This window comes from Phoca vitulina, unplaced genomic scaffold (genome assembly GCF_004348235.1).
Source record: "Phoca vitulina isolate PV1807 unplaced genomic scaffold, GSC_HSeal_1.0 scaffold14, whole genome shotgun sequence".
NCBI lineage: Eukaryota > Metazoa > Chordata > Mammalia > Carnivora > Phocidae > Phoca > Phoca vitulina.
Window position 1 is genome coordinate 2312978 of NW_022589717.1, and position 22610 is coordinate 2335587.

The following is a 22610-nucleotide window of genomic DNA, read 5'->3' on the forward strand; positions in this document are numbered from 1 at the left end:
TGCTGCACAAGGACCCCACCCTCTCTGAAGGGGACATCCCCTTTCCAAAGTGGGGCTGGCCAGGTGCCATATTACACACACAGGCACCATATTATACACATGCTTAAGCAGAAAAAAGTACATATGGAGTCTGAAATGGAAAGATATTCACAGACAATTCCAGCATAAGCTATAGAGACTCTCTCTTGGTAAAGAAGTGTCCTAGGCCCAAGGCCCAGTCTTGTGTGACCCAGTGGGGGATCAAAAGACTGTATCTTGAGACTGCCTTTCCCAACAGTTTGGCTCTTTCATAAAACAAAACAAAACAAAACAAAACAAAAACAAAGTTAAATTACAAGAGTCATAATACTAAATGAGTTAGAAAATATACACTTAAATTATCCTGAGATTTTTTATCCATAGGGAAGCTGCATAGTGAAGCATAAGGATACAAGATTTAGAATCCATGTTTTATTTATTATCTATGAACAATTGAACAATTTTTAAGTCCTCTGAACTTTAGTTTTCTCATATGTAGTAAAATGGAGCTAATACTACCAGCTTCCCCAAATTGTAACATTGAGATAACATATGTAAAATCCCTAGCACCTCCCATGCAGAGGTATTAAAAGCTCACTTGCAGGGTCAAACTTACAGGAAAATCTAGGTAGTACAAGTACTGCTTTGAATTTCTTTATAAGAGGAAAACTAGCAAATAATGTAGTTGCTAGGCAATTTTATGTAATACTTTACATATCTGAATAACTGATTAAAAAGCAAATATTTATCAGTTTTAAAGAGTTGCACAAAAAGAAAATAATAGGGAAACTAATTGCTTGTTTGCCAAATTCATTTGGATGTGGGGTCAGTTTCATTAAACTTAAAAAAATTCTAAGTCTTCAGACCCTGGAGCTCTAAAAGTAGCAGTTGGAATTAATACTGGTTTGGGATCCATGGTTCACAGAAATCATTACATTTTCTTTGTTTCTTGATGCTGCAGATTTAACAACATATTGGTAGAAACATGTAACTTCTCACATGGATTAGACATCAAGAGACCAATTTGTGCATATAAACTAAAAATTGAAAATACATTCAGATATGATGGAACTGTATAGCAAATATAAAGTTGTTAACTTTCCAGAAGGAATAAGAAAAGTATTAATAAAGAGTGGTCTTTTTCATCATTCTCAAAAATTCTTCCTCATTTATTTCTCCATCCCTATCACGATCAGCTTCATCAAGCATTTCCTGTAGAACAAAATGTAAATATGATATGTGAAATCATTAAAAATGAATGATATAAATGAATATTCAAATACACAAATTTTATTTTGAATGTATTTGACCAACAAAATTAAGATTTATATACATGTAAATCATAATTATAAAAATAAAAAATTACCTGCAGTTCATCATCTGTTAAATTTTCCCCCAGTTCTTTAGCAACCCTCTTGATATTGTTTAGTGTTATGCTTCCAGTATCATCATCATCAAATAATTTGAAAGCCTTCAATATTTCTTCTTTTTCATCTTTTTCACTCTTTAAAAACAGAAGCAATTAAATGTCATTAATCTTTCATTTATTCTATCAAATTGGACTTATGCGGTGTTTGAGGTCTAGAGTAGCAATGTACCAGGTAGCTGAGTTCTGACTTTACTGCTATAACTTTTTTTTTATTATTATTTTATGTTAATCACCATATGTTACATCATTAGTTTTTAATGTAGTGTTCCATGATTCATTGTTTGCGTATAACACCCAGTGCTCCATGCAGAACGTGCCCTCTTTAATACCCATCACCAGGCTAACCCATCCCCCCACCTTCCTCCCCTCTAGAAACCTCACTGCTATAACTTTTAACAATTATTCCAAATGCACTCATATTTGCTCTCAAGGTATCTTAAATTCAGGATTTGTTAAAGTGGAAGAGGCAAGGGTGGTAAAGAGAATATATCTCTTATTAACACCAGCAACTGATATCCATTATCAAAAATGTAAGCTCTAAGTTCTGAGAACATCGGGAGGTTGTCTCATCCAATGCTCTCTAGAATAGTGCTTGGCAAAAATGGGCACTCAGGAGATGTTTGCTAAATTCAAGGCTTCAAAATTCTGACCCCATCCTCTCTATCTAGCCATATATCCTTATTATTTCCTAACAACCTTCTCCACACTGGACAGTCTTCATTACTATCCTGAAAACATCTTTAATCTTGCTATTCCTATCTACCTAAATCCTACCCATCTTTAAAGACCTAGTTCCGGGGCTCCTGGGTGGCTCAGTTGTTAAGCGTCTGCCTTCGGCTCAGGTCATGATCCCAGGGTCCTGGGATCAAGCCCAGCATCAGGCTCCCTGCTCTGCGGGAAGCCTGCTTCTCCCTCTCCCACTCCCCCTGCTTGTGTTCCCTCTCTGTGTCTCTCTCTGTCAAATAAATAAATAAAATCTTTAAAAAAATAAAAAATAAAAAAATAAAGACCTAGTTCCAATTCTTCCTCTATGAAACCCCTGATTTTTCCCACCCCCGAAAAAAAAAAAAAAAAAATGTAGAAGGCTATTGCTTGTATTTCTTTGAAAAACAAAATCACTACTATACCATTTTTACACTCATTATGGCAAAAAAATCTTCAAAAGTAATGGTGCCAATTCCTTCTTTGTCGATTTCAGCTATCATTTTTTTAATTTCTTCTTTCTTTGGTTCAAATCCTAAGGCTTGCATTGCAATCTGAAATAGGAAGCAAATAAATTATAATATGTCACATTCTCATTCCTAGGTTTTAAATGACCTATTAGTGACTAGATTTTCTCTTTTTCACTATGGACAAGGCATAAACCTAGAAAGTTAGGTCAGGAGGACTAGGTTCCAGTCCCACTATGCCACAGGATATGTCACTGTCACCTGCTGGGTTTTGTTGTACTCATTCATAAAATAAGAATAAAATGCCTAACAAGATACTATTTTGTTAGTACGAGGCAGGTATATATACTGAAGGTGTAGGTGTCCACACTGATGAGATTTTATATCAGGCTTTTAGACGGCTGCTGTTAAAGACTGAAAGATTGTCACAAATAAATGATGGCTTTTAAAATGTCTTAGAATCAGAAGTAATTTCAAAACCTTCAGTTCTTTCACATCTATGGTTCCAGACCCATCAACATCAAATAAATCAAAGGCGTCTTTAATTTCTTGCTTTTGGGTTTCATTCAGTTCAAGTTTTGCTGGTCTTTTCTTCCCTTGGTCTGAACCTGTGCAGTAGTTGGATGCCTGTAATAAATACACATGTGCATGAAAAACTATGTAACTGGAAAACTTACCAGAACCAGAATAATCGATGATAAATATAATAAATAAGCATATTTGAGAACCCTATTCCCTACTATATAATGACCATCAGCAATTTCCCTTTTCCCTTTGCTAACATTTATGCTTTTAGTTATTAATATCTTGGTGGAAAGCCTGGTTCTTTCTACCACTTAAGTTTTTCCTGCAAACTAGTGCTTTTTTTTCTTTTTTTTTTTTTTTAAAGATTTTTCATTTATTTATTTGAGAGAGACAGAATGAGAGAGAGCAAGCACATGAGGGGGGAGGGTCAGAGGGAGAAGCAGACTCCCTGCCGAGCAGGGAGCCCGATGCGGGACTCGATCCCGGGACTCCAGGATCATGACCTGAGCCGAAGGCAGTCGCTTAACCAACTGAGCCACCCAGGCGCCCTTTTTTTTTTTTTTTTTTAAAGATTTTTCATTACTAGTGCTTTTTTTTCTTAAGATTTTATTTATTTATTCGAGAGAAAGAGAGAGAGTGAGAGAGAGCACGAGAGGGGGTAGGGTCAGAGGGAGAAGCAGACTCCCCGCTGAGCTGGGAGCCTGATGTGGGACTCGATCCTGGGACTCCAGGATCATGACCTGAGCCGAAGGCAGACGCTTAACCCACTGAGCCACCCAGGCGCCCAAACTAGTGCTTTTTGAGAGAGAGAAGAGGCAAAGGCATGCATGCTCCAACAGTAGATGTTATGTCCGAGTACGAGTACGAGCCTTACTTGGGATATCTAAAAAGTAGTGTCTAAGGCACACCTTTCATCTAGGCCTATATGTCTCATAACAAAATTTGTTTATTTTGTGGGATATGCTTGCTTGAAACATAATACCCTTTCCCACCTATTTTAGCGTACTTTTCTATATTGCAGAAGCTGAGAGATGAAAACTGCATTTTCCAGGTGAAAAACTACTCCAGGGATCGGAGTAAGAGTAAAAGTTGGGCCAATTATCAGTATCCAGGTAAGGTGGAGGTCATCTTCCTGCTGTGTGCCATTTTCCCGCTGACAAGCAAGGTCACAGAGTTACTCCTGGGGTTTTTCTGCAGCCTCATTTCACTATCTTGTCTCCAGCTTCGGGTTAAGAAGCAGTGGCAGCAGAGATGGCAACTGGACATCACGGTCCTGTGCGCCTCGCCTCCGGTTTCACGTGGCGGCGGCGGCGGCTTCCTGGTCCCTGGACTGCAGATACACAGGTGTGCAGTTCCAGCCTTCAGAACCTTCACCTTCCCAACCGTGGCGGAGTGAGGAGCTACCCTGGCCACTTTTTCAGAGTTCAGGGCCTCTCTCCTAGAGGGCTGGACCCTCCAACAGTTTCTAAGCCTCTTATTCTGTATTCAATTCCTTTCTGGCTAACCAGTGGTTTGTTTGCATCACGGAACCTATCGCGGTTGGCGGGGACGACGAGGAACGAATGAACTGGAGGCCCGCTCTTGCGTGCCTAGAGCCACGGGCAACGTGCTTCTAGTTGGCCACGAGAGGAGGGGTTACTAAATGACACTCGAGGATCAGGGGGTATTGAATAATACATTTCATAAACCAAACAAAATTCCTTCGTTGCTCCGGGTTGAAACTTTACCCCTAGCCCCGGCCCAGCAAGGGGTTACGGCTTGGCACTCACCATGTCACCAATCGGTGCCCTCAGCCGGGACCTCCCGGTCTCAGCCGCCAGCCGCGCAGCCCAACTGCAGTCTACGCAGTTCGGGGACCGTTGCTAAGGCCGCTCTAGCCACCCTCTCAGGCAGCCCCGCCCACCCAGGCTTGCCTACTGATTGACAGTTATTCTACCCAATGGTCAGAAAAGAAGGCCCTTGAATCCCGCCCCCTCTCTCTGCTTTCTACCAATAGAATAACGCTCTGCCTTTCCTAGCCGACCGTTAAGCAGAACTTTCCCTCTGGTATCTTAGCGACCAGCCCCACCCGGCCTGCACGCTTGCTCCGCTTCGCACATGCGCAAATGCGGGCGGAGAAGGGGGCGTCTTCGTCCCGGGGCTTTGGTGTCCCAGTGCTAGCAAGAACGTCGTCTGAGGTGGGAAGCTGGGATCTGAAGCCTCGCGTGAAGAGAAAAGAATGAGGTTAGTAACGAGGTGCTTCCACCGACTGCTAAGTCTTTAGTGCAGACGCGGAGAGCCTTTATTTGCTTTTTTGACCTCTTCGTGCCCCGGGAAAGGATGAGAATCCAGGGCCTGGCGGGCCGGGTAATTTGGTCCAGTTTTGGTTTACCATCCGGCGGGGATTAACAGAGGTGGGAGGGAACTGACCTTTCCATGGCCGCTAGATATTTCTCAGCCTCCACAGTGCCTGGTGCTTGGCCTTTAGCTTTTCCCTCTTACCTGGTTCAGAGGGATTCTGGCGCGGTAGCCAAATGGCTGGAAGGAAGTGGGTATGGGGGCAGGATGGGTGTTGGGATGCACCAGGCCTCACTGCATAGATTTTACCAATGTTGTATGTATTTGCCGGGTAGGACTTTGGCTCCAACCGTAATCACGATCAGACACCTATCCCTCCTCCCCACCCCCCTCTCTCACCCTCAGCCATTCTTGTGGTTGAATCCCAAGATGTGGCCGGCTTTCCAGCCATATCCAGCATAGATCCACAGTCATGAGTCAGACATAGGTAGCCTGATAATCCAATTGACTCAGTAATTGCCGAGATTTAGAAGCCCGTAACTACTGTAAATCAAAGCAAATTCTTGTCCAGAGGGCCAGACTTGTTGGTTTGCCCAGTCGTGAATCTATCTGGTCAGGGACCAGCTAAAGGGTGGGAGAGAATGAGGTGGACCTCTGACTTCCTGGTAGAAATGAAGAGGTGATAGTCCTTTAAAACTTCTAACCCTAATTCCTCACTCATCAGGACTCTTTATGCCTCCTGCAGTACCTTCTGCAGAGTAAGTCCTTTATTTTCCAAAAATCATACTGGATTCTCCAGTAGGGGATTCATGAGGAACATTAACTTTTGCCTAGTGTTTTTCTTCCTCTTTATCCCACTTATCTCCTTGAAGGCAGGGCAAGAAAAATGTGCAAAGTACATTCTTGAAGCAGTCTCCCAAATCACTGTTCACACTGTAGTATGTAAAGCATGGCACATTTTCCAAAACCATCATCCTGTCTGGTTCACATTATATCCTAGTCAGACACTCAAGCTTTGTAATCATAGATAAACAACACATTAGGATTCTGGAAAATGGGTTAGGTTATTCTAATATTAGAAGTGATTTTTCCGTATAAAGTTGTCCCAGTGGAAATTAAAATTATGCAAGTTCAAGATATTTTGTGAATTAAGTAAAATGTTCATTCACTTAATTATAATACAGTAGACCCTTAAACAACAAGGATTTGAACTGTGTGGGCCTACTTATACATGGATTTTTTTTTTTTTTTTTTTGGAGATTTGCCACAATTTGAAAAAACTCCCTGTTGAACCCTGTAGCCTAGATACACTGAAAAAAATTTTTTATTAAAGGTATTATTGTAAGAATACAGCGTATAATACATGTAACATATAAAATATGTGTTAATTGACTGTTTTTGTTATCGGTAAGGCTTCCAAACAACAGTAGGCTATTAGTAGTTAAGTTTTGGGGGAGTCAAGAGTTATATTTGGATTTTCAGTTGTGCAGTGGTCCCCGTCCCTAGCCCCTGGTGTTTAAGGGTTAATTGTATTTTGATTTTTCAGGCCAATTAACCTCACCGGGAAAGTTGCTCTTGATGAGTTTCAAGGACATTTACTTCATCTTTACTACTAATGTTAAGGGGATTTCTGAGACCCAGAAATGAATAGTAACCAAATATATAGAACCGAATTCTAACCTAGATCAATTTTGATCTTATGACAATTAAAAGGCTGAGTAATATGTTAACCTGCTTTTACATCACTTTATGATTTAGGCTCTTATATTTGGGAAATTAACTTCCAGTAAAAATGATTTTTTTATTATAGGCTCAGATTGCAATTTCTAGGTCTTGGGTCTAGGAAGTACTTAGTCTTGAAAAATAGCTGTGACTAATCTGATTGTATTGTAAAACATTAGTAGTAGTAATAATAATTAGTCTAGGAAAATATTAAATCCATTGGCATTCTTAATTCTACTAAATTTACTTAACGCTTTCCACATGTCCTATACTGTGCCAACTATTGGGTGAGTTTGAAAGGAGCTGAGTGTAGAGTATAAAGATGAATAAAAGTAAGGAACCCACAGATTAGTGGGGGAGAAAGGACAGACATAAATACAGAGTTTTAAATTCAGGGTGCTAAGTGCTTTAGTAGATGTGTGTAGAAAGTGCTTGAGTACAGGAAGGAGGCACTACTTCTTCCTGGGGCATTGAAGAAGGTTGTATCAAAAATGTGGAGCCCTTCATCATTCCTGCTCAGCCAGAAGTCTGCTCCTCCTCTCCCTCTGCTCCTCCCCCCACTCATGCGTGCGTGCACTCTCTCTCTCAAATAAATAAATAAAATTTTAAAAAATGTGGTATTTGCCTTGGGTCATGAAAGATATATAGCATTTGCCAAGGTGAAGAAAGGGTAGGATATTCAAATCTGAATATAGCATGTGTAAAAATGAAAATAAATGTATGTTCTAGTGTGGCAAGATCATAGGGTTTATAAGGAAAGGTGGAAAATGAGTCATAAATTACATTGAGGTCCGATTATGGGACACCTTTGTCAAACTAAGGAGTAAAGATTTTATTTTCTAAGCTAGATAGATGTTTTTAGGCAATGGACTGCTTTGATTAGGTTTGTGCTTTGCAAAGATAATTCTGACAACCATGTGAAGGAGGAACCATCTTGGAAGCAATTAAAGGATCTCAACTAAGGCAGTGCCAAATAGGAAGCACGTCAACACTAAAGGTGATTGAAACTTAAATTTTGGTGGAGTAATACAGCAATCTGTTTAATCTTGTCAGTTTTGTACTTAAAGTTAAGATAGCAAATATGGTGAAAACCATTCATTCATTTGTTCATCAAATATTTATTGTCAGCAGCGTGTCAGACAATATTCTTGGTATGTGTGATACCTCAGTGACTAAAATTGTCCTCCTGGGAATTACATTCCAACAGAGGGAGATGGTCAATAAATAATAAATAGATATGTAAACTGTGTACTACTTTATAAGGTGGTAAGTTTTATGGAAAAAAGAACATAGAGCAGTTAAAGGGAATCCAAGTGTAGAGGAAAAAGAGGAGTTTGTGGTGTTATATAGGGTGCTCAAGGGAGGCCTCACTGAAAAGGGTAAATTTGAGTAAATATTTAGAGGTGGTAAGGCAATAGATTTCTCAGGGATGAACATCCCAGAGGGAATGACTAGAACAGAAACTCTAAGTTAGGGAGCATGACTTGGAGAGTGCTCGAGGGATAGCGTAGTAGAAAACAAAGGGGAGTAAGAGGGAGGAGTGCAGATTATTAGGGTTTTATTAAGACCTTGATTTTCATTCCTAGTGAAATGGGAAGGCATTGCAAGACTTTGAGCAGAGGAGTGAAAGGATCTGAGTTGATAATTTTTAAAGGGGCTCCTGTGTCAGACAAAGGAGTAAAGACCTTTACGTTCCAAGTTGAAGGTTTTTAAGTAATGGAATATGATTAGACTGCTATATTGGGAATAGACTGGAGATACACAAACTGTTGATTTTGATAATGAAAAAAGCTAATCATACCTGTCAGAAAATATTAATATATTTTTAATTAATTAATTAATTTTTGATGTAGTGTTCCATGATTCATTGTTTGCGTATAACACCCAGTGCTCCATTCAGTACATGCCCTCTTTAACACCCATCACCAGGCTAACCCATCCCCCCATCCCCCTCCCCTCTAGAACCCTCAGTTTGTTTCTCAGAGTCCACAGTCTCTCATGGTACGTCTCTCCCTCCAATTTCCCCCCCTTCATTTTTCCCTTCCTACTATCTTTTTTTTTTTTTTTTAACATATAATGTATTATTTGTTTCAGAGGTACAAGTCTGTGATTCATCAGTCTTACACAATTCACAGTGCTCACCATAGCACATACCCTCCCCAATGTCTATCACCCAGCTACCCCATCCCTCCCACCCCCCACCACTCCAGCAACCCTCAGTTTGTTTCCTGAGATTAAGAATTCCTCATATCAGTGAGATCATATGATACATGTCTTTCTCTGATTGACTTATTTCACTCAGCATAATACCCTCCAGTTCCATCCACATCGTTGCAAATGGCAAGATCTCATTCCTCTTGATGGCTGCATAATATTCCATTGTATATATGGAATGTATATGTATGTATATGTATATACCACATCTTCTTTATCCAGTCATCTGTCGATGGACATCTTGGCTCTTTCCACAGTTTGGCTATTGTGGACATTGCTGCTATAAACATCGGGGTGCATGTACCCCTTCGGATCCCTATATTTGTATCTTTGGGGTAAATACCCAGTAGTGCAGTTGCTGGGTTGTATGGTAGCTCTATTTTCAACTTTTTGAGGAACCTCCATACTGTTTTCCAGAGTGGCTGCACCAGCTTGCATTCGCACCAACAGTGTAGGAGGGTTCCCCTTTTTCCACATCCTCGCCAACATCTGTTGTTTCCTGACTTGTTAATTTTAGCCATTCTGACTGGTGTGAGGTGGTATCTCATTGAGGTTTTGATTTGGATTTCCCTGATGCCGAGCGATGTTGAGCACTTTTTCATGTGTCTGTTGGCCATTTGGATGACTTCTTTGCAGAAATGTCTGTTCGTGTCTTCTGCCCATTTCTTGATTGGGATATTTGTTCTTTGGGTGTTGAGGTTGATAAGTTCTTTATAGAACTTATAAAGAACTTTATAGTTCTTTATAGAACTTTGATAAGTTCTTTATAGCCAACATTCCTCTGACTATTCGGGCTCTTTTCTGGTTCCATACAAATTTTAGGATTATTTGTTCCATTTCTTTGAAAAAAGTTGATGGTATTTTGATAGGGATTGCATTAAATGTGTAGATTGCTCTAGGTAGCATTGACATCTTCACAATATTTGTTCTTCCAATCCATGAGCATGGAACATTTTTTCCATTTCTTTGTGTCTTCCTCAATTTCTTTCATGAGTATTTTATAGTTTTCTAAGTAAAAACTGAGAGCTTTCCCTCTAAGGTCAGGAACAGGGCAGGGATGTCCACTATCACCACTGCTATTCAACATAGTACTAGAAGTCCTAGCCACAGCAATCAGACAACAAAAAGAAATAAAAGGCATCCGAATCAGCAAAGAAGTCAAACTCTCACTCTTTGCAGATGATATGATACTTTATGTGGAAAACCCAAAAGACTCCACCCCAAAACTGCTAGAACTCATACAGGAATTCAGTAAAGTGGCAGGATATAAAATCAATGCATGGAAATCAGTTGCATTTATATACACCAACAACAAGACAGAAGAAAGAGAAATGAAGGAGTCGATCCCATTTACAATTGCACCCAAAACCATAAGATACCTAGGAATAAATCTAACCAAAGAGGCAAAGAATCTGTACTCAGAAAATATTAATATTTTTAAAAAATTCAACTCCTGAAAAGTATTGCATGTCTTGGTATTCTAAACCAAATGCCTTAAACAAGACTAGGCATATTAGGAAAAGAAGGATGCTTTTGATGTCAAAACCCAGTGAAGTAGTGTGACTGTGCTTCTATTACATGCTTAGAAAGTTAAAGAAACATTAAGCTGGCAAGTAAAGTTGTTAGGGAACCCGATAATAAAACAGCTGTTTGTGGAAAACATTGGTGCTGATGTATCGCAGAACAAAAATCAGAGTGTGTCAATTTAATGCCAAGAAAAGTTATCAGAGATGTTTTTTTGATCTTTGAAATTATTTATTTCACCATCCTCTTTACTGTCTTTGCCTTTTTATACTCAACTTTTTAGAAGATGGGGGATTTTTGTTTGAGTTTTTATTTTATGTTAATTAACTAATATCTCCAAAATAATTATTTAGGAGCTTTTCTGAACTTAGGAATGCTAAGACTTCTTTTTTTTTGAATTGCTGCTGAAACTTGGAATAGAGTCTTCAAATGCTGAAATAGCGTTTCTCTTGAGTATTTGTTTGTTTGTTCATATTTTATTGAATATAGTTGACAAAATATTATATTAGTTTCAGATGTACAACATAGTGATTCGACAACTCTATATGTTATGCTATGCTTATCACAAGTATAACTACCATCTATCACCATACAATGCTATTACAAAACCATTGACTATATTCTTTATGCTGTACCTTTCATCCCTGTGACTTATTCCTTCCATAATTGGAAGCCTGTACCTCCCACTCCCTTTTACCCCTTTTTGCCCATCCCATACACCCCTTCCCTCTGGCAACCACCAGTGTGTTCTGTGTATTTATGGGTCTGTTTCTGCCTTTTCTGTTTGTTTTGTTTTTTAGGTTCCACATATAAGTGAAATAATTGAATATTTTGAGATCAGTTTTATGTAACTTTTTGCTTGTAAATTTTGTTTTGTTTAAATAATTTCATGTCTTCTCTGGGAAAACTGTTTTCACATAAATTAAACACAGACTTTGAAAGTTTGAAATAGCCCATGACTTTTTCCTTTTGCTCTAAATTCTGTAGGACTTTTCCATTCATACAGTAATATGTTGTGATTTAAACATAGTATAAAGAGGAAACCATAAACAGAGACTCCGATGCTTGGGGAAAAAAGGGCATATCCATACCAAGGGTATGAACAGGCTTGGAAGAAGGCAAGAAGGTTTGGAAGTGGAAAATGCAGTGGAAGATTCTACAGGAGAAAGGGTGAATCACTATCATGTCGGGTAGAGGGGCAGCCAGAAGGCAGTATTGTATGGTAGTTAATAGCATGGGACTCTGGCATTAGACAAATCTGAATTTTAGTTCATAACCTATTAGTTACTAGCTGTGAGGTTTGGTATGTTACTTATCTATTTTTCATTTTAATAGGTTAAGTGTAGTACCTACCTCATAATATTATGAGAACTATATTACATAATGCATGTAAAGTGCCTCATACTTAATAAGCTGTCAGAACATGTTAGAAATGAAAAAACAAACAAAAAGCCAGTCCTTTCAAGCTTGTCTTTTCAACAAATTATTCTGGAGCAACTGGATATCCAGGAGGAAACAAAATGACCCCTTCCTCACACCATTTACAAAAATCAGTTTAAGATGAATTATAAATATAAATGTAAAAGCTAAAACAAAAAGAGCTAAATTGGAGGATTCACACTCCCTCACTTCAAAACCCATCACAAAGCTACAGTAATCAAAAAAGTGTGGTCCTTGGGCACCTGGATGGCTTAGTCGGTTAAGCATACGACTCTTCATTTCGGCTCAGGTCATGATGATCTCAGGGTCATGGGATCATGTGGTCCTGGCTTAAGGATGAACATATAGACCAATCAGATAGAATTGAGAGTCCAGAAATAAACCCAAAAATCTATTGCCAATTGATTTTTGACAAAGATGCCAAAACCAGTCAATTGGGAAAAGAATTGTCTTTCAACAAATGATGCTGGGACAATTTGACATCCAAATGCAAAAGAATGAAGTTGGACCCCTACTTCATCCCATATACAAAAATCAAATGTATCAATGAACTTAATATAAGATATAAAACTATAAAACTCTTTGAAGAAAACACTGGGTCAGATCTTTATGACTTTGGATTTGGCAATAGATTCTTAGATATGATACCAAGAGCATGAGCAACAAAAGAAAAAATAGACAAATTCAACTTCATTCAAATGGGAAACTTTTATGCATCAAAATGATTATCAAAAGAGTGGAAAATACAACCTACAGAAAGAGAAAATATTTGTAAATTGTATTTTGATAAGGTTCTTGTTTCCAGAATATGTAAAGAATTCATACAATTCAACAACAAAAAGACAACCCAATTTTAAAATGGGCAAAAGATTTGAATAGATATTTCTCCAAAAAAGATACACAGATAGCCAACCAGTACATGAAAAGATGCTTAGCATCACTAGTCATTAGAGAAAGACAAATCAAAACTGAAATGAAATATCACTTCACATCCACCAAGATGTTATTATTAAAAAAACAAAAAACATTAAAAACAGAAGATATGTATTGGTGTGCATACTGGGTTGAATAGTGTTCCCTCCAAAATTCATGTCCACCCAGAATCTCAGAATGTGATTTTATTTGGAAATAGGGTCTTTATAGAAGTAGCTAGTTAAGATAAGTTCATGCCAGATTAGGGTTGACCCTAAATACAATGAATGGTGTTCTTTTAAGAAAGCTATATGGAGGAAAAGCAGATACTGAGTTTTGTTACCAAAAGCCATGGACCTCCAGGAGCCAACTAGAAGCTGGAAGAGCCTTCCCTAGAGCCTTCAGAAGAATGGCCCTGCAGATACCTTGATTTCAGACTTCTGGACTCCAGAACCATGAGAGAATAAAAATGTATTGTTTTAAGCACCCAGTTTTTGGTAATTTGGTATAGCAGCCCTAGGAAATCAATACAACAAGGATGTAGAGAAATTGAAACCCTCATATATTGCCAGTGGGAAAGTAAAATGATATAGCTCTATGGAAGACAGTTTGGCAGTTCCTCAGAAAGTTAAACATAAAATGACCATGTGACCACTCCTAGGTGTATACCCAAAAGAATTGAAAACAGATACTCAGACACTTGTACACAAATGTTCATAGTAGCACAATTCACAATAGACAAAAGGTAGAAACAACTGAAGTGTCCCATCAACGGATAAACAAGGTGATACATACATACAATGGAATAGTACTCAGCCATAAAAAGGAATGAAGTACTGATACCTAATACTGTGTGGATGAACCTCAAAAACATTATGCTAAGTGAAAGAAGCCAGACACAAAAGGTCACATATTGTGTGATTCTGTTTATATGAAGTATCCAGAATAGGTAGATCCATAGCCATGAAAGACTAAAACCATAACGTTTTTAGAAGAAGAATATCTTTTGTACTCAGGGGTAGGCAAAACTTTAAAAAATAGAACCCAAAAAGCAATAGCCTTTTATAAAAAGGAAAAAAAAAAGATAAATGAACTAGGAAAGTAGATTGCCAAACAACAATAAGGGCCACTTGAGGTTTGAAATGCTACCAGCATGGTTGTGTTTGTCTTTCTTTTTATTTTCAGCTGCAGCAAGGTAAGCATGGAGTAGAGAGTTGGATTTCATCAAGATTAGTGTCTTTGCAAGGTGAGTAGGATGAACCTGAAGAGGGATAAGGATTTTGAGGATATATGTGCAAGGGAGTGAATATAATAATTGACAGATAGGAATTTAAACTGGGTAAGTAGAGAATTGATAATATGGGGTGGGGGGTGAAGGACAGCGAAAACGTGGTAGGATCAGATAATTGTAAGATATGATGGGTCTCAGGGTTAGAATATTGGAGTCCTAGAGTATATTTTGATGCAGTCTAGGGATATTCCTGGGTGTATCAAGAGTTTTATTTTTATTTTATAGAATTGAAATGTTCACAAAAGAGCATTTGAAACTGACTTCAAACAATTCATTATACCTTTTCCTAGGCTGTATTAGCTTTTCTACTTAGTCCTTGAAAACTTATAGGAAGCTACTCTTGAGGAATAGTTGTGTTATGGCTTCCTCCTGACTTAAGTATCTCAGATAGTGGTGCTCCTCAGCTTCAAGGATGAATCCAGGTATTATAGAAACAAATTTATCAGATGAAAAGCAAAACTCTAAATTGCTTTTTGATATTTTGAATTTAAAAGATTGTGATAAAAAATATCATTCAAAGAATTATAAAGTCTTCGAGTTGGAAGAGAAGTTTATATTATCTACAATTTTAGTTCTAGTCCTTTAACTGAGAGCTCATACCTCACAAGGTAGGTCATTTTATTATAGACAGCTTTTCAGTTAAGGGGTACTTTGTTAAAAAGTTCTTTCTATTGGACTAAAGTTTTTCTCTTTAAGTCTTATTAGTTTAGATGTGGATTTCAAAATACTACGTGGAAAAAGCCCATTGCTCTTGAACTTCGCTTTAAATAATGCGTTTTTCCCCTTTACATTCTAATCGGTAACAAGCCCATCCTCTCAGCAGCATCCCTCTCCCACCTAGATAACTGTAGATGATCCTTAGCTGACTTCTCTGCCTCCAGTGAGGCACCCGCCCAGTTGGTTCTCGATGCTATCACAGTGGTGATCTGCCCAAAGCACGAGCAGCCCCAGTAGCACCAGCAGTACTCAGAAGGGATTATATGCCAGGCATTGTTCTAAGCACTGTACGCATTTACTCCTTATAATAATCCTATAAAGTAGGTTCTGTTATAGTCCTTATTTTTCAGATATGGACAAAGTCGAGTAGTTAAATAACTTACATAGCTAGTAAGCATTAGAGCCAAGTTCAAATCCAGACTTCTAGATTCGGAGCACATGCTTTTGAACTCTACATCAAGCCATTTCTTAATCTTTCTTACTTAAAACACGTCCGTGGTTCCCATCATAGGATCAAGTTTGACATGGCACATAATGCCTTTCACGATCCAACCCTTTTTCTCTTCTAGAGCTTCATCTCCCATTTCCTACTACTTTCTTTTTATTTCTGTAAAACTAAACTACTGTATTACCCCAATACACTGTGTTTTTTCACATATATGTGCATTTACTACCACCTCCTTCAACTTGCTGACTCTTTCAAATTATTCTTCAAGACTCATTTCAGGCATTGCCTTCTGGAAACGCTACCAGAATCACTGCCTGAGTGATCCACTTCCCCTATTGGATGAAGTGTTCCTTCTCCACATGCCCATACCTTTATCGAAATATCATTGTAGTACTGTTATCATTGCACTGCCCATATTTAGTGGAAACTATATATACCAGAAACTCCTCAAAGGCAGGGACTATATCTGATTTTTCTTTTATAAGCAATTATAACCATGAATTACACTGAATAAATTTCCACGTTTTTATTTCATTTGCAGATGATTCATGGTGATGGCTTGCAGGGTCATAAATAAAAGAAGGCACATGGGACTTCAACAACTTTCATCATTTGCAGGAACAGGAAGAACTTTCCTAGGCCCATTAAAATCATCGAAATTTATTATAGATGCAGAGTGTCATGAAAGTGTGTTAATCAGTTCAACAGTAAGGCTTCTCGAAAGTTTGGATTTAACCAGCGCAGTGGGACAACTTCTCAATGAAGCAGTTCAAGCACAAAATAACACATATAAAACTGGAACTAGTACTCTTCTGTTCCTTGTTGGTGCATGGAGCAGTGCTGCTGAAGAATGTCTCCATTTAGGTGTCCCCATTTCATTAATAGTGTCTGCAATGTCAGAAGGCCTGAACTCTTGCATTGAAGAGGTAGTTTCCCTTCAAGTACCTATCCACAATGTATTTGACCATATAGACAGCACAAAGACATTTTCTGGACTTGAAACATTTAGTGGCAGTTTGTGCCCTTTTCTACAAATCCCTTCAGATACTGGTTTACAGAAAGAGCATGATCTCAAAGATGTTGCCTCTCCATCACTGACCTTTTACAATCTTTCTGGGATACCTGTTAAATCACCTAAACTCTTCAGACCTCAGGCTGAAGTTGAAGCAGATAAAAACACGTTACAAAATTCTCAAACTCTGAAAAACCGTCTGCTCACAGGCAACCATCATAGAAAGTCAATACTAATGCACAGTAGGCATTTTAATAGGACAGATAATAATCAGTGGATAAACAAACCAGATGGATTTCTAGAACAACATGGTGCAGCTTCTCCCAGTACTTACAGATGTAATGATTTGGTAGAGTTGGAGATGGGTTTAAGTCATGGAGATCACAACAGCATGAAATTAGTAGATGAAGCAGTACGGCTGCAGTATCAGAATGCAAGTATGCAGCAAGGCAACTATACGATGCCATTTAGGTTTGACATTTCAAGACTCTTCACTTGCTGTTTACCAGGTGTACCTGAAACTTTCTCTTGTGTCTGCCCAGGATTTATCACTGTAGTATCAATATCTAATTCTGCTCTGATTAAGGAATTACAGAATCAGCCTCTCCGGATTATTCTCATTGAGGGTGACCTCACAGAGAATTATCGCCACCTGGGATTTAACAAGGCTACAAATATTAACACAGTACTGGAAAGCATGAAGTTTCAACAAGACAGCTCAGAAGAACTGTGGACAAATTATGTATTACAGGTACTAATTAAGTTCAATGTGAACCTTGTCCTGGTACAAGGAAATGTGTCTGAACACTTAATTGAAAAGTGCATACCCAATAAGCGGTTGGTACTTGGGCCAGTGAATAGCAGTGTGATGCAGGCTTTTGCAGAAGCTTCAGGAGCAGTACAGGTGACCTATATCACACAAGTGAATGAAAACTGTGTGGGCAGTGGGGTCTACGTGACCTTCTGGAGAAGTATTCCTTCGGATGTCATGGATAGAATCGATATAATCACAGTCGTGATAAAAATAGAAGGAATTAATTTGGTTACAGTAGTGCTCACTAGCCCAGTCACTGCACAGATGCAATCCAAAGAAGATAGGTTCTGGGCTTGTGCCTTTCGTCTGTATTATGCTCTAAAAGAGCAAAAGGTCTTCCTTGGAGGTGGGGCAGTTGAATTTTTGTGTCTTAGCCATCTTCAAATTCTTGCAGAGCAATCACTGAGTAAAAGAAACCACGTCTGTTCAGGATGGCTTCATAATACTTCCTCTTGGCTGGCCTCGTCTCTGGCACTATACAGATCCACTGTGCTTAAATGCCTGGCAAACGGATGGCACAAATACCTTTCAACTCTCGTATATAACACGGCCAATTGCTCATCAGAATTTGAAGCCAGCACATTCATTCAACAGCATCTACAAAATGCCACAGACTCTGGCTCTCCTTCATCTTACATCTTGAATGAATATAGTAAACTAAATAGTGGAATTTTTAATTCAGGCATTTCAAATAAACTGGAACAGATTCCAAGCATTTATGATGTTGTTATACCAAAGATTGAGGCATGGCGCCGAGCTTTGGATTTAGTACTATTAGTACTTCAGACAGACAGTGAAATTATTACTGGACTTGGACACACACGGTTAAATTCACAGGAAACAGAGGGCTTTTTATTTTTGTAGTGTTATTGGCTAAGTCTTTGGAAAATAATATTTTGTTATATATCATGCTAATAATAAATTTCCTAGTAGCTAAGTCATAGTGCCTAAAATGCCAGCCATTACCAAGAAGAAAATTATTGATGTCTGTCAGTAATTGCAGGGTCTGAGATTTCACCCGACTTACAAGCTAACAGGTTAGCCTGTTACTATTTCATGGTATGCTATAGGATACATGAGACGCTTGGACAGAGACAAAGCACTTTTATTAATCACAACAAAAGTGGTAGCCAGAGCTTCCTGTTGGTTTGTATCAGTTCCCATTTCTCTGAGCCCCATAAGAGCAACATAAAAGGCCAGTGATGGAAGCCTGCACATGCAGTGGGTTGTGTTACAGAAAAGGAACACTGAGCTTGGGACATTGACTGCTTTTATAGTGACCAGAAACAATCCTGTTTTTTGTCCAAGGGGTAGTTGCTACCTCATGCCTCAAGGTTGCTTAGTGTAAACACAAGCCTAAGACATGGACTGGGTAAAGATAGGTCAGGTCCTTGCATTCAAGGCACACCCAGAAAGTATGCAGTGTCATTCAGAGCCCATAATGGATAGCCTCTTCCATTTACTCACTTCTTAACCTGACGTGTTCTTGGCCAAACTTGAATTTTCATGGAAGAATGCCACTCTGTTTACTAGTCTGATTAATCTGATAAACAGGTTGTTTCGTCAATACCAGATCTATTCAGTTGGTTTCATATAACAGTTAATTAAGGCTACTATCAACAGACTCTGAGCAGCAGGATGAAACCAGTCTGCAGTATTGACCTCAGTCATGTCCCGTAGGGTCTTGAATTTAGTCAATTTTAAATTCCAACGGGGGTCTTTTTATTAGCCTGAATGTATTGTAAGACCAATGTATCATATATTATGACCCTCACAAGGGAGCTTTGACTGAGTTGCTGATCTTTGGTGTCAGTGACAAAATGACAGGGGCAATAGATGGCCAAAAACAAATCCTCCCTCCCTAATGGAGAGACCTACTATGGCCCATTTTTCCCACATACAAGCACATAACCCCAACAGGGCACGGTCTCTCTACTTCAGGATTTGTTGTGAAAGCTGATTTGAATCACCATTATATAGATTTGATTAAGTAGTGCCACCCAGTAGTTGCAGCCTCAGTTGCCATAATGGCAAAATCCAAGGCTACTGAAACATTTAAGAGAAGCATAAGATCAGTCAGATTGAAACAAGGTTGTCCTGGTTTCTGTGTGTGTACATTTTCGCAGCTGCCATCGATGGCATTATGAACTGCCTCCAATACTGATTAAGTCTTAATAAGGAGAAAACATTTGTTTGTTTGACTCCTGGGGGGATTGAGCGCTATGACTCTGTCTAAACATGCTGAGAAACGGCTTGGCAAACAGAGTTCTGAATTTTGTTTGGGTTTAGCAGCCACTTCTACTGGTGGAGGTTGATAATGGCCACAGGCAAAACCATTGAGATGAGCTTCTAACTTGACCACCAGAACATCATCTATATAGTGAACATTTGGGATATCAGAGCATAGAGGTGCTCACACTAAATCCCAACCCGCCAATAGGTTAGGATGGGTTAGGGCATGGTAGTAGATGGCAGGAAGTTTGTCTCATTTCTCTAGATAGAGCAGCAATACCCTGAATGGGAGGATCTCCTCTGGCATTTTATGAGCATTTACAATATAAGCATATAACACCTCCATACCAGTTACGTATTTTCATAACAATTTGTTCTAATCCTATCAGTTGACTTTAGTCACTTTATCCCCCGTATGGGAATATGGCAAGTTTAACGTTGGCACATTAGGAGCTTTAACTGTGGTGAAGAGATTATGTTAGCTCCCTGGTTGGGAGCTCCAGAAGGAGCAAGGGGTAAAGGCTGCATCCAAGGAGCCTCTTTTTTTCTTTTTTTTGGCCCCTTGCTTCAGTGTTGGTACCAACTTCTTTCCTGTGCACTTCCCAGTATCTGGGGAGCCCCCACACTCTAGGGATCTTTCTTTTTGCCCTCCATATAACTAACCTTGCACCTCCTCAGTGTCCTGCAGCCTTTGGTACTTTTAACCACCCTGTGCCTGATATGGTATCAGGCTTGGCAAACAGAGTCCCTATGGGACTGGGTAGAATGGTGACGAGCATCTGTATCTAACAGCTGTAAAAGTTTGAGTCACTTTCTTCCCCCATGTATTCCCATCATACTTGGCTTTCTCCTTAAAGCAACTGAGGTCAGGGTAGAGGGTGAAGGAGTTACCAAGAAGTGTAGAGGGAGAGAATGGCTCCAGTATTGCATTTACTTTTGTTTTTGATCAGCTGCCCAACTTGTACTCAACAAACTTGCAATTTTTATTTCCTCCTTGCTGGTGGCATTTGTTTTAGCTTTGAGGACCCCTTGACTTAGCAGCAATAGCCACACTTCTTGGCTAGAGCCCTGGGGCGTGCTGCCTTGTTATCATATTAATATCGTTGCTCTTCCCACCCTGAGGTGAGTGAGCAACAACCAATACACCATTTGGGTGGCTTGTTTTAATCCTACTTCTCACTGCTTAGCCTCCAAACATAAATTAACAGGCAGGACAGTGGGAGACTCATCCCCCCCTCCCTTTCCCACTACTTAACATTTACTGTTGGATCCCAGGGAGTCTTATATCTCTTAACCCAGAGCAGTGGGGCCCTCATCTTTTTCAGAAACCATGGCTCTCTCAGCCAAAGCAGTAAAGAACTGTGTAGGGTCTGAGATTTTGCCCCGTTTATAAGCTATCAGTTAAAATGTAATGGGATACAGCCAGAAAACAATCCTGGATCAGAAACAAATGACTTTACAATAGCCAGAGCTTTGTGTTGGTTTATTTTGGTCCTCTGTCCTTGCAAGTCCCACAGAGGTGACATAAAGGGCCATGATGAATGCATGCACAAGAGATTGTGTTACAGGAGAGGAGTGCATAACTTGGGCAAATCACAACTTTTACAGTAAGCAGAAGTAAGCCTGTTCTTGGTCTGGAGTGAGATGTTACATCATCATTCAGGGTTACTCGCTAGAAACACATCCCTGAGAAATGGCCTGGAAAAAGAGTGCTCAAACCCAGCAAGAACATGCTGAGAGTCCATAGCATTCTGTGTATCCCAACAAAGTCTTGCTCTTTTGCCACTTAGCCATTAAATGAACATCTTAAGAATGGAATTATGTGTGGAGTTGAATATTAGAAAAGCTCTGGGGAAATAACAGTAGTAATTAAGTTATTGATTACCTACCATGTCCCAGGCACTATTCTAAATTCTTCACATATTGTATTAATGTTCTAGGGTTGCCATAACAAAATACCACGTATTAGGGGGCTTAAACAACAGAAATTTATTTTCTCACAATTCTGGGGGCTAGAATCTGAGATCAAGGTGTTGGCAGAGTCGGTTTCTTCTGAGGCCTCTTTCCTTCACTTGTAGATGGATATCTTCTCCCTGTGTCTCACAATGTCTTCCCTCTGTATCTGTCTGTGTCCTAATTTCCTCTTCTTGTAAGGACACTAAGTCATAATGGATGAGGGCCTTCCCTAATGACCTCATTTTAACTTAATTACCTCTTTAAAGAGCCTGTCTCTAGTGAAGTCACATTCTGAGGTATGGGGGATTAGGACTTCAACATATGAATGGGGGGGGGCACACAATTCAGCCTATAACACATATATTATCTCAATCTTTGAAACATTTATTTTTTCCATTGTATGATGAGGAAATTAGTTTAGGAAGGTTAAGAAACTTGCCCAAAGTCTTAAAGCTAGTAGGTAGAAGAGCTGGAGTTTACACTAAGATTTTATCTGGCTCCAAAGTATATTTCTAAGTATTAACTGTGAAAGGAAGCTTTTTCTGGAAAGTAACAACAACAAAAGAATGTCTAGTTTATTTATAGGGATAATTTAAATGTACTAGAAAATATGACTTGGTTATCTTCTACTCAGGTAAAAGAATATTAACTTTTGGTTTAGTGGTTGTCTTAAATGTGGTTACCTGAAAACCTTGCACAGATAATCATTCCACTTATATACACCATCTTTGTTCAAAGTTAGAATAACAACAACATTAAATGTTGAACTCTTTTTTAAAATAAAGTGTATTTTACTTTTTTAGGTATTGATACTTTTACTCTCCTGTGTACTATTAACACTTAATTTTTGTTAAAATATTACAAAGATTATGAGCACCACTAATATTAATGTAGATGCTTATTTATATAA

The 22610-nt window shown here is 39.0% G+C and overlaps 2 protein-coding genes across 6 annotated transcripts; one reads left to right on the forward strand and one right to left on the reverse strand.

Moving 5' to 3' along the window:
* Window positions 1-435: 435 nt before the first annotated feature.
* Window positions 436-4999, reverse strand: LOC116637377 (centrin-4-like). The gene is made up of 5 exons (XM_032412729.1): window positions 4911-4999; window positions 3097-3243; window positions 2575-2703; window positions 1385-1522; window positions 436-1230 (listed from the first exon to the last, which is right to left on the reverse strand). Exons 1-5 carry the CDS (start codon window positions 4911-4913, stop codon window positions 1141-1143), a joined length of 507 nt encoding a protein of 168 aa, XP_032268620.1. The 5' UTR covers window positions 4914-4999; the 3' UTR covers window positions 436-1140.
* Window positions 5000-5215: 216 nt separating this feature from the next.
* Window positions 5216-21748, forward strand: BBS12 (Bardet-Biedl syndrome 12). Of its 5 annotated transcripts, none has more exons than XM_032412779.1 (3): window positions 5216-5364; window positions 14416-14476; window positions 16228-21748. In XM_032412779.1, exon 3 carries the CDS (start codon window positions 16235-16237, stop codon window positions 18374-18376), a length of 2142 nt encoding a protein of 713 aa, XP_032268670.1. In that variant the 5' UTR covers window positions 5216-5364; window positions 14416-14476; window positions 16228-16234; the 3' UTR covers window positions 18377-21748. The 5 variants fall into 5 exon arrangements, with proteins under 5 accessions (XP_032268670.1, XP_032268674.1, XP_032268669.1 ...); XM_032412783.1 differs by having other exon boundaries at window positions 14416-14425; XM_032412780.1 differs by lacking the exon at window positions 5216-5364 and adding an exon at window positions 6814-8137.
* The last annotated feature ends 862 nt before the right edge of the window (window positions 21749-22610 follow it).

What these genes read in the sequence shown, in the direction of transcription:
- LOC116637377 (XM_032412729.1), bottom strand. An exon ending in TAGATGTGAAAGAACTGAAG is followed by an intron (nt 2,704 to 3,096) that starts GTTTTGAAATTA and finishes TTCCTATTTCAG; the next exon opens with ATTGCAATGCAAGCCTTAGG. An exon ending in CCATAATGAGTGTAAAAATG is followed by an intron (nt 1,523 to 2,574) that starts GTATAGTAGTGA and finishes CTGTTTTTAAAG; the next exon opens with AGTGAAAAAGATGAAAAAGA.
- BBS12 (XM_032412779.1), top strand. Translation starts at nt 16,235, where the DNA reads ATGGTGATGGCTTGCAGGGTCATAAATAAAAGAAGGCACATGGGACTT.